Raw genomic sequence first — 12,610 nt, 5'->3', positions numbered from 1 at the left:
CGCATCGCGATAGCTGGTTTCTTGCACCGGAAACAGGAAGTGGTGTCTCGACTCAGCCGAGTGCAGCAGAAAAGGCAAACTAGTCGGCTGTGAAAGACAATTTGGAATTTTACTGTGACTGTTTTAACACTGTTGCTTAGTGTTTGTAACATCCGCAGGTGAGTCGTTAGATAAAGTTTATTCTACTTTATTTGTTAGTTGTACGCCTCCGGAGCTAGCTAGCTTATTGCCTGCGAGCTGTGATCCCAACACACGCCTGCAGTTGTTGTTTATGGTCAGATAGCTCATGTACGCACTTTGAAGTCTTCGCCGGTTTGCAATTTTAAGTTGAATCAAACATTTATATAGACTGTACAAACTATAGCGACAAACTGACGTCTTTTTTTCTTTTCGGTAAAGTGGAGAAACTGGGTGTGTTTGAGGCTGCGTCTAATTCCCGCAGCCGTAGCCTGCAGCTTGGGCGCGTCGCAGGGCTGCCACGCCCCCTTCGTATAAGTGCTATGTGTGTCGGGGCTGCCACGCCCCCTTCGCCAAAAGTGATGTGTATCGGGGTTGCCACGCCCCCTTCGCTTAAGTGCGATGCGTGTCCGGGCTGCGTCTAATTCCTGCAGTTTGCGTGCGTTCCACAGCTTTCACGCCCCACTTCACCTATGTAATGTTGTGTGTGTCAGGGATGAGTCTCCAGTGGACAGCGGTGGCCGCCTTCTTATACGTGGAGGTCTTCTTGGTCCTCCTCTTGTGTATTCCCTTCATTTCTGCTAAGAGGTACGTACAACGCGTCGATGAAAATGGCAGTTCCCATGATGCATTGCGTTGGACTCTCGTAGAACATTCTTTGTCTTCCTGTTAACCTGACAAGAGCTCTAAAGTTGCCCAAGTGAGATTTTCAGAAGCCGCTAGGAATCAAGTGACTTAAGTCAATATTTTTTTATTTCTTTTAACTTTCAACTCTTGAGTGTGAAGTGAAGTGAATTATATTTATATAGTGCTTTTTCTCTAGTGACTCAAAGCACTTTACATTGTGAAACCCAATATCTAAGTTACATTTAAACCAGTGTGGGTGGCACTGGGAGCAGGTGGGTAAAGTGTCTTGCCCAAGGACACAACGGCAGTGACCAGGATGGCGGAAGTGGGGATCGAACTTGGAACCCTCAAGTTGCTGGCACGGCTACTCTACCAACCGAGCTATATTTTCCTCAGAAATATTTCAAAGTGGAATATTTGATGGGAAGTAATTGGAGCCTTAAATTCATAACATTCAATCAATCAATCAATCAATCAATGTTTATTTATATAGCCCTAAATCACAAGTGTCTCAAAGGGCTGCACAAGCCACAACGACATCCTCGGTACAAAGCCCACATTGATTTTGATATATTTGTATTTTTTGTTCAATGAGGTAAAAAAAAAATCACACTAAAATTCTTAGGGTTCCAGAAGGGTCCCACTCAGAAAAGTGCTAAAAATAATGACATTTTACTTTCAACGCTTAAATCTCTAGATCAACTCTGTTGATTTTAAGGTTTTATTATTTTTTTCATGTTTTTTTGTGTGGTTATTGTATGCTCGTTTTGTAAAAAAAAAATATTTTCCACCAAAAATATTTCAGAGTGAAATGTTTGATGTAAAATAATCAAAGCCCTCAATAGGTCAATAATTCATAACATTAATTTTGATTCATTATTATTTTTTGAGCGAAGACCGTTTTAAAGAAGGCAGGTTTGTGTTGTTCGAGTCAACACTGCAACTTTTTCTTGTTACATTTAACCTATTTACTCTTTTATTCCACTCTTTTTTTTTTGTAATGCTATTCATAGAATGGGACAAGGGCCGTAAAAAAACCTAGCTGCGGGCTGCACTTTGGACAAATTTTATTGATATAGTTCTTACCTCACTGTTTTTGTCATGTGCTGCTTTGGCCGCTAGGTGGAGCCAAAGATGGCGCATTCTCTTTGTAACTGTGTGTGTTGGTCCAGGTGGAACAGCGTCTTCCGGTCTCGGCTGGTCCAAACCATTGCCTTATATGGAAACACTTCCTTTATGGTGGCCATGGCCATCCTGGTCTTCCTGCTCATTGGTAAGTGCGTGCATATGTTCACGACAATACAGTAGAACCTCTAAAGCTGCCATGTCTGAACTTTTTCTAGCAATCCAAAGTAGGCCAGTATAAGCTAAGCTATCTGAACTAAACATGAGTTGGTGCAATTCAGAAGACGACTAAACTTTCCGGAAGAATAAACCCACAAGTGACGAACCGTAGTGATACATAACTTTACACGAGATGTTATCGTTTTACTTTTTATTTGGCTTTTTGCAGCACTTAACAATGCTCATTCAGCGCCATGAGGACTTCTCGTTCGCAAAGATGAAGCGGTCCATGAATGGATGTTGTGACGAAAAAAATAGAATATGCAATTTTGGGAGAAATTGCGTGTTGTCGTGAGTTCAAACCCCGGCCGAGTTATACCAAAGACTATAAAAATGGGACCCATTACCTCCCTGCTTGGCACTCAGCATCAAGGGTTGGAGTTGGGGGTTAAATCACAAAAAATTATTCCCGGGCGCGGCCACCGCTGCTGCTCACTGCTCCCCTCACCTCCCAGGGGGTGATCAAGGGTGATGGGTCAAATGCAGAGAATAATTTCGCCACACCTAGTGTGTGTGACAATCATGGGTACTTTAACTTTTTAAATGCTAAAATGTGCAAGCCAAACATAAATGTGAACAGTTACAATGCTTCATGTACTAAGTCATATGACTATGACGCATATGCATATTAAATAAGGTATATAAAAAAAAAACTACATGCTAACCGTTAGCATGTATCAAGTAGCCAGTTATATAACTGAGGTGCTCAGCTGTGAAATTGACAAAAATTTAGCATGCCAATGTTATGTTAGAATGATAACATTAACATCGTGCCAAATTTTATGACTCTGAGCTGTTCGCCTGCAAAATTGGCTAAAAAACAAAGTTAGCATGCTAATGTTATTACGCTAGAATACTAACAGTTAGCATGTGTTAAGTACCAAGTTTTAGGAATCTCAGGTGTTTGGCTGTAAAATTGGCACACCAGAATGCTAATTTAGGCATGCTAACAGTTAGCATGTGTCAAGAACCAAGTTAAATAACTCTCAGGTGTTGAACTGCAAAATTGGTTAATAAAGTTAGCATGTCAATGTTATTACGTTAGAATGCTAACAAAATCATGCTAAAAGTTAACATATGTCATGTACCGAATTTTATGACTCTGAGGTGTTTGGCCGCAAAATTCGCAAAAAACAGGGTAGCATGCTAATGTTATTACGCTAGAATGCTAACATTATCATGTTAACAGTTAGCATGTGTCAAGTACCAAGTTATATGAATCTGAGGTGTTGGGCTGTAAAATTGGCTAAAATAAAATGCTAATGAAGTCATGCTAGAGTGTCAAGTACCAAGTCGTATGACTCTGAGCTGTGTTTTTGGCTGCTAAATTGGCTGAAAAAGTTAATGTGCTAACAATTGGCATGTATTAAGGACCAAGTTATGAGTCTGAGGCATTTGGCTGCAAAATTGGCTATAACATTAGCATTCTAATTAAGGTTAAACATTTAGCTTAGCATATAATAATTGAACTATATTGGATTGATTGATTGTAGTATCTTTAATGTTTAAAGTGTATCAACGTGACCCCCACATCCTTCGATTTTTATTTACGCCGCCCTCGCTGGAAAAAGTTTGGACACCCTTCTTTTAGAGTTTCCGCCGTGCTGAAATGGCCGCCCGCTCGGCACGGAATTGCGTGCAATTGTGGCGTGGCGGTGATGATGTCTCATGGCTGTGTTGTGGCAGACGCCTTCCGCGAGGTGAGGAAGTACAGCGTGACGGAGAAGGTGGACCTGAGCAACAATCCAACAGCCGTCGAGCACATTCACATGAAGCTCTTTCGAGCTCAAAGAAATCTTTACATCGCGGGTTTCGCTCTCCTGCTCTGTCTGTGAGTACACACACACACTATGCTTAACATGTTATCACTTTGTGGACATCTTAATAATAGATTAGATTAATACAACATTTTTTATTTTTTTTTGTCAAAATAAATCAATATATTAAGAATAAACAGGAAATACTACCGGTAGTTAATTTGTTATCGTGTGAAAAAAGTGGCCAATTATTTAATATACAATTCAAATAATTTATTATATTTTATTTGTTAAATCTGTCAGAATTCGTAAAAAAAAATTGACAAAAATTTCATGAAATTATCAGACGGAAAAAAAATCATGCCATAAATAGTAAAAAAAAAAAAACTGTATTAATAAATATAGATATTAATATGTAATTGTGTAACAATTTTTTCCGTCCCAGTTAAAGTCAATTTATTAAGAATATATAGGAAATACTAGTTAATTTATTAACATGTGAAAATTAATAAATTGTTAATTAATTTAAGATTGAAATTATATTTATTGTATTTAATTTTCTTAATAGTAAATCTATCATAATTGGTAATTCGTTTAAAAATGAAATTATTACACAAATAAAAATCATGCCATGAGTAGTTTAAAAAAGTAATATATTAAATGTTTTCAATTATTTAATTATGTGACTATTTTTTTGTCAAAATAAAATGAATATACAAATATATAGGAAATACTAGTTCATTTATTAACATGTGAAAATCAATAACTTGTTAATTTAAGATTAATATTGTATTTAATTTACTTAATGGTCTATCATAATCTATCACAATTGGTAATTCGTTAAAAAAAAGTTGTTAAAAATGAAATTATTACACATATAAAAATCATGCCATGAGTAGTTTAAAAAAGTAATATATTATTAAATGTTTTCAAATAATTAATTATGAGACAATTTTTTTGTCAATGTTAAATCGATATCAAAACATACTGTATAGGAAATACTAGTTAATTTATCAACATGTAAAAATCAATAAATTGTTAATTAATTTAAGATTTAAATAATTACATTGATATTGTATTTAATTTTCTTAATGGTGCATCTATCATAATTGGTAATTCGTTAAAAAAAAGTTGTTAAATTAAATTACACAAATAAAAATCATGCCATGACTAGTTTAAAAAAGTAATATATTTAATGTTTTCAAATATTTAATTATGTGACTATTTTTTTGTCAAAATTAAATCAATATAAAAAAATATAGGAAATTCTAGGTAATTTATTAACATTTGAAATTCAATAAAATGTTAATTTAAGATTGAAATCATTACATTGATATTGTATTTAATTTTCTTAATGGTACATCTATCAATATTGGTACATCTATCAATATTGGTAATCTGTGAAAAAAAAGTTGTTAAAAATTAAATTATTACACAAATAGAAATCATGCCATGAGTAGTTTCAAAAAGTAATTTATAATTGAAAAGTTTTTAATTATTGTGACAGTTTTTTGTCAAAATTAAATCAATATAAAAATATATAGGAAATACTAGTTAATTTATTGACATGTGAAAAAGAATAAATTGTCAATTTTCGGTTTCAATATCAATATAATTATTTCAATCGTAAATAAATGAATTGATTATGTATGGATTTTCTATATATTAATATATTGAATACATTTTTGACAAAAAAATAGTTACACAACAATCACATAACTTTTTTATAACTATTTATGGCATGATTTATTTGTTTGTCAAAATGTTTACCAATTTAACTTTGTTTTTGCAAATGACTGATTCTGATAGATTTAACATCAAGGAAATGAGATACAATGTCAATTTATGTTCAATCAATTAGAATCTGTGGTTAATAAAAACAAACATGTTATTATCCAAATAATGCTACAAATGGTTTAAATATATACCGTATGTATATTAATGAATATAAATATTTTAAATATTACATTATATGTACATTTTGGGGACGGCGGTTGGAAGAGTGGCCGTGCCAGAAACCTGAGGGTTCCTGGTTCGATCCCCACCTTCTACCAACCTTGTTCGTTGTGTCCTTGAGCAAGACACTTCACCCTTGCTCCTGATTGTTGTGGTTTGGGCCTTGCATGGCAGCTCCCGCCATCAGTGTGTGAATGTGTATGAGTGAATGTGGAATTACTGTCAAAGCGTTTTGAGTACCTTGAAGGTACTCAAAGCGCTATACAGGTATAACCCATTGAGTATCCGAGAAAGTACTCATAACGCTATACAGGTATAACCCATTTATGTATATTATTGAATATAAATATTTGAAATATTACATTATATGTACATTTTAATATTAATTTAATTAAATGTATTTTAGTGTAAATGGTAGCTATTTCATGAAAAATAGAAATAAGAAAATCATCCTTTCATGTTGGTGGTTGATGTAGAAAGAGAAGCTGCCAGCAGGGGGCGGTGTATACACACACACACACACACACAGTAGTGACCAGGGACTTCCATTTTGGTATACGAGTTAGTGGAACGTGTTGGCAGCTGATCGGTTATTTCCGGACGGTCTGTGACTCGCACGCCATCTTTGGGCCTCTGAGTCGCCTCCGCGTCAGTCGTCTAGTCTCTTTGCGCTCATGTGCCTGAACGCACCATTCATTCATTAATGTTCCAACTCATCATTAAGGTACAAAACATGGCGACTCGCTTTCATTCCATGAATGACATTAACCCCGCCCACCTCACGCTTACATCATCACCACCTGTCAACGCCACGCGCTCTCTCTGTGTGTGTGTGTGTGTGTGTGTGTGTGTGTGTGTGTGTGTGTGTGTGTGTGTGTGTGTGTGTGTGTGTGTGTGTGTGTGTGTGTGTGTGTGTGTGTGTGTGTGTGTGTGTGTGTGTGTGTGTGTGTGTGTGTGTGTGTGTGTGTTACTAAATATAAAATCACTACACAATATTGCACACACACACACATCTTTTTCTTCAGCCAGTGTCGGCTCACTTTTAACTGTCTAAACCAGAGATTCTCAAACTGTGGTACAGGTACCACTAGGGATGATGTTTGATAAGGAATTATCGAGTTCAAGCCTATTATCGAATCCTCTTATCGAACCGATTCCTTATCGATTCTCTTATCGAGTCCAGATAGGTTGTTATATATGGAAAAAAACACACAATATTTGGTTTAACAAAAGCTATATAATAAAAAAATAAAATCTAATAAATAAATAAATATTGACTGTTACCCACCTAAAAAAATAAAATAAATAAATATTGACTGTTGTTACCCAAAGTATATTAAGTGGGATTTTTCAGAGAAACAAATATATACAGTAACACAAAAACAACCTGTCTCTGTGATCACTATAGGTGTATAAATAATAATATAGTGTTAAATAAAATCAGTCCCTTGGGCACAAAACTGAAAATAATACAGCTCTCCAAAAAGTGCACTTCTGCTGCTATTTGACATAACTGTTTGTTATGATGCTTTGACATTTTTGCTCTTTATTGAAAGAACATTCTATGAAGAGAAAAGTTGTTTGCAAATGTGGTTACAATGCTAATAAATGAAAAGTTAAAGCTAAAAAAAGAAATACACTTTATTGAGTTAACATTATTTCTTTATGGGGGAAAAATGTTATGAGCTAGAGAATATAACAACTACACTACCCAGCATGCAACGGGAGTTACGAGCATGCGCGGTAGCCCCGAAAAGTGTTGCATGTTGCCACGCTGTGAAAGTAAACGTCAAGAACTCAGCCAACACGCCTCGTCTGCATTATTTATAATTAGACAGACAACACATCTACAGTGTGATTTTGTTTTGTTTACAAGGAAAGAAAAACAAAAGTTAAAAAAGGGAGATATGTTGTATATATATGTATGTGCTGCGGTTGTTTTAAGAACGTTGCGACAGCTGCCGTAAAGGAGGTGCGTTGCTATGTTTCCGGTTGGTCGTAAAAGTGTTCGTCATGTGTTTTACCCTGCTAAAATCTCTCAGTAAAGTTATCCGATGGATCATAGCTTTTGTTTTGAACTTTATTACACCTTGGAGCGCTTTTTCCCGTCCATTGTTTTCCTGCTTTCGCTATCTGCGCCTAATGACTGAGCTACGTGACGTCATTTATTGTGATGTCCCACGGAGCATTTCTGGTCGGGACGGGATTCGAATAAAGAATCAACTCTTTTCCTTTACTATAGTGGTCTCGATAACGGGTACCGGTTCTCAAAAAGGGATTCGAGTCTGAGGACTCGGTTCTTTTCTTATCAAACAACCGGGAAAACCGGTTTCGAGTATCATCCCTAGGTACCACTAGTTGTACTAGTATAGTATCGCAGTATTAATGAATCAAAAACGGTACTATACCTGTGTTTGAAAAGTACTGGTTCTCTTCCTGTTTTTTTGGGGTGGGTTTTAACGGGCATGACATTGCTGGGTTTACGAGCAGAGGAGCGTGTTCGGCAGCGCACACACACACACACACAGAGTACTTACAAGCAGACATGGTCTGTAGACCGAAAAGGGAGAACGGACACATTTTGGCTTGAAAAGTAAAGATAAATGTGAAGTTATAACACTGAAACACCCTCAGGAAGAGGTGCTTTAAGACATGGCTAGGTAGCTAGCAGCTAACATCCATCTGCAGTTGGCAGTGTTTTAGCTACTTCTCAATCACTAACCCTCGCCTCCATGGCGACAAGTAAAGTAAGTTTCTTACAAGTATCATTATCACCCTAGAACGAGGTATAGCTAAACATGCTTCACTACACACCGTAGGAGGATACAGTAGCTCACTGCTAACAGCAAGCTAGCACACCTGGGTGTAAAAAAATGCCATGGGTGGATCTACACCTGACATTCACTGTAATGATACCAAGTACAAGAGCGTATCTAGTCGATACTATTATGATTACATCGACAGGCGCAATGGATGTCGAGTGGATCTAGTTAATAATGTGAGAATATTATGTTTATAAATTCAGAAAATATGTCCCTGGACACATGAGGACTTTGAATATGACCAATGTATAATCCTGTAAATACTTGGTATCGGATCAATACCGAAATTTGTGGTATCATCCAAAACTAATGTAAAGTATCAAACAGAAGAATAAGTGATTATTACATTTTAACAGAAGTGTAGATAGAACATGTTTAAACAGAAAATAAGCAGATATTAACAGTAAGTTAACAAGTAGATTAATAATCCATTTTCACAGTTTGTCCTTCATAAAAACAAAATAATATAATAACAAATGAAACATGTTACTGCATATGTCAGCAGACTAATTAGGAGCCTTTGTTTGTTTACTTAATACTAAAAGACAAGTTGTCTTGTATGTTCACTATTTTATTTAAGGACTAAATTGCAATAATAAACATATGTTTAATGTACCCTTAGATTTTTTGTTAAAATAAAGCCAATAATGCCATTTTTTGTGGTCCCATTTATTTAGAAAAGTACCGAAATACATTTTGGTACCGGGACAACCCTAAGGCCTACTTAGCTACTGTATTTTAATTTTGGTCATTATGGTGGGACTTGGAGAGCCTAGGGTTTTCTGAGGTGATACTTGGTGATAAAAGTTAAAGAACCACTGCTCTAAACTCACTTTTTACTGTTAAAACCTCATCCAAGCTCACTTTTTACCTAAAAACCTCATCCAAGCTCACTTTTTACCTTAAAAACCTCATACAAGCTCACTTTTTACCTTAAAAACCTCATCCAAGTTCACCTTTTACCTTAAACACCTCATCCAAGTTCACCTTTTACCTTAAAATCCTCATCCAAGCTCACTTTTTACCTTAAAAACCTCATCCAAGTTCACCTTTTACCTTAAAAACCTCATCCAAGTTCACCTTTTACCTTAAAAACCTCAGCCAAGCTCACCTTTTACCTTAAAAACCACATCAAAGCTCACCTTTTACCTTAAAAACCACATCCAGGTGCACTTTTTACCTTAAGAACCTCATCCAGGCGCACTTTTTACCTTAAGAACCTCATCCAGGCGCACTTTTTACCTTAAGAACCTCATCCAGGCTCACCTTTTACCTTAAAAACCTCATTCAGGTTAACCTTTACCTTAAAAACCTCATCCAGGCTCACCTTTTACCTTAAAAACCTCATTCAGGTTAACCTTTACCTTAAAAACCTCATCCAGGCTCACCTTTTACCTTAAAAACCTCATCCAAGCTCACCTTTTACCTTAAAAACCTCATCCAAGCTCACCTTTTACCTTAAAAACCTCATCCAAGCTCAGCTTTTACCTTAAAAACCTCATCCAAGCTCACCTTGTACCTTAAAAACCTCATCCGGGCTCACCTTTTACCTTAAAAACCTCATCCAGGCTCACCTTGTTCCTTAAAAACCTCATCCAGGCTCAGCTTTTACCTTAAAAAGCTCATCCAAGCTCAGCTTTTACCTTAAAAACCTCATCCAAGCTCACCTTGTACCTTAAAAACCTCATCCAAGCTCACTTTTTCCCTTACAAAACTTACCCAAATTCACTTTTTAACCGTCAAAACCTCCATCCAAACTCTTACAATTCAGTCCAAATCTGTTTGAAACGCACTTCAAACTAAGTCCAAGGGTTGTTGTTGATTGTGCGTGTGTACGTGCAGGTTGTTGACGATGATTGTGCGTGTGTACGTGCAGGTTGTTGACGATGATTGTGCGTGTGTACGTGCAGGTTGTTGACGATGATTGTGCGTGTGTACGTGCAGGTTGTTGACGATGATTGTGCGTGTGTACGTGCAGGTTGCTGCGTCGTCTGGCCACGCTTCTCTCCCAGCAGGCCTTGCTGATGGCGTCTAACGAGGCGTTCAAGAGGCAGGCGGAGGGCGCGAGCAAAGCCGCCAAAAGCTTCATGGAGGAGAACGAAGTGCTGCAGGGCGTAAGTCACTCCTCCCCTCGCCAGCGGAGGGCGCTACACCCTATGGCTGCTGCTGCGTGACTAATGGCTGAATGACTATTTACTCACGTGTACTCTATTTATTTTTAAATGAGAGGACAGCGGCTGAATATTACATGACTGCTATTTCTAATACTCCTGTACACTTGCCTGTGTCAAGTCCATAAAGACCAGAATAGAAAGAACATTGGTCGGCCTTTTGTGGGCGGAGTATTGGTGCATCAGTATGTGAAAGTAAGACGACGCCCTGTTTTTATTTTTTGTAAAAAAAAATTATGATGGACAGCTGACTGCGTCATTGGTCAGCTGCTGCACTCACTCACTGACTGCTGCCTTCACTGACCTCATCACAGTCAGGACACCTGACTACTCACTCCACAGAGACTGTGTGTAGGTGGAACAGGTGTGAATTCTAAACGCTCCACCACCACACAGCTGTCATGTTTGTGTGTGTGTGTGTGTGTGTGTGTGTGTTCTTGCATTTATACCATTCTTGAGACACCAACTAGGAAAAGTGCCTTCCATAAGGGGACCGGTGAACAAGTTAGGACCGAAATCATGGTCCCAATACGGAAACCGTTGCGTCTAGTAGAGAGCCAAATACTAGAGTCCGTGAACATTGCTCCAAAGTCAGGATTTTTGGTTGATTTAATGTGCATACAAAAGTAAACATTGACAAGTGCAAAAGCAGCAATATATGATAAAACAAACTAAAGAAGGACTTCCCTAATGATCCCCCCAAAAAACAGCCAGGTGAACAGCTGATTTTACGACTTCCGGTGCTGACGTAAGACAACCCGCGTCCCATATGTGACCATAGGATGAACAAATACACTACGCTACTAAGATTATAGTGGCCATTAACAGTTAGCTTCTACAACTGGGTTGCCCAAAGTGCGGCACAGGGGCCATCTGTGGTCCGTGACTCCTTTGTCATCGGCCTTAAGCACATTACAAAAAAAACTAAAATAGAGATCTCATTTGCATTGGTGACGGAGACCCTATTGGTGACATATGACTCGTCTTCACCTCTGTCTTCTTGGTCTTGTTAGAAACTACGAGACGCCGGCGTTGAGGTACCCGAGGCGGGCAAAAAAGGAGGCGGAGTCCAGGAAGAGAACAAGACTCTAAAGGGGGAAGTGAAGTCTTTGAAGGAGGAACTGGAAGCCACCCAGAAAGGTGTGTGTGGAGGCTAGGAAGGAAGCTGTTGCTAACTGGCTAGCTTTGGCTTTGAAGCTTATTGTGTGTTCATGCGTGTGTGCGCGTGTGTGTGTGTAGCGCTGCACAAGTCGGATGGTGACGTTCGTGCCATGAAAAAGCAAGCTGGAAACTTAACGGTGGAATACGACAGACTACTGGACGAACACAGCAAACTGCTGGTAAAACAAACACACACTCTTTACACACACACTCACACTTCCTGTCTGGCTGCAATCTTCCCTCCAGCCTGCAGGAGGCGCTCACCACGTCGGTTTTCGTCCCTCACAGGCCAGCGGCGACAAAAAGTCAGACTGAGGTGGACGACGAAGGTCTGCATCCTGTTGACGCCGTCCTCATCGTCGTGGCCCTCTACGGTGTGTGTGATGTCACTTCCTGTCGGCTCGCTTCCATCTTTAAAGACGGTTTGTTTCCCACTGAGGAATCTTTTCAAAGTAAGACTTCGAGCCACAAGTTGACTCTCTCAGCTCTCATGTAGTTTAGCATCACTTATTAGCATGGCGGGCTTATGTTGTTTATTCACGTTGTTATGGAAACGGCAAACACAGCACGCTGTCAATAAACAACCTATTGCAAA

At 38.2% G+C, this 12,610-nt stretch overlaps 1 protein-coding gene across 1 annotated transcript; it reads left to right on the top strand.

The window, feature by feature from the left end:
* Positions 1 to 12,610, top strand: bcap31 (B cell receptor associated protein 31). The gene is made up of 8 exons (XM_062034333.1): positions 1 to 158; positions 672 to 765; positions 1,977 to 2,077; positions 3,835 to 3,979; positions 10,662 to 10,797; positions 11,868 to 11,994; positions 12,094 to 12,194; positions 12,304 to 12,610. The coding sequence occupies exons 2-8, from the start codon at positions 674 to 676 to the stop codon at positions 12,328 to 12,330; spliced, it is 729 nt and encodes a 242-aa protein (XP_061890317.1). The 5' UTR covers positions 1 to 158; positions 672 to 673; the 3' UTR covers positions 12,331 to 12,610.

Source organism: Entelurus aequoreus, linkage group LG01 (genome assembly GCF_033978785.1).
Source record: "Entelurus aequoreus isolate RoL-2023_Sb linkage group LG01, RoL_Eaeq_v1.1, whole genome shotgun sequence".
Classification (NCBI taxonomy): domain Eukaryota; kingdom Metazoa; phylum Chordata; class Actinopteri; order Syngnathiformes; family Syngnathidae; genus Entelurus; species Entelurus aequoreus.
The sequence above is the reverse complement of the archived record's forward strand: the minus strand, read 5'-3'. Positions and strand labels throughout refer to the sequence as shown.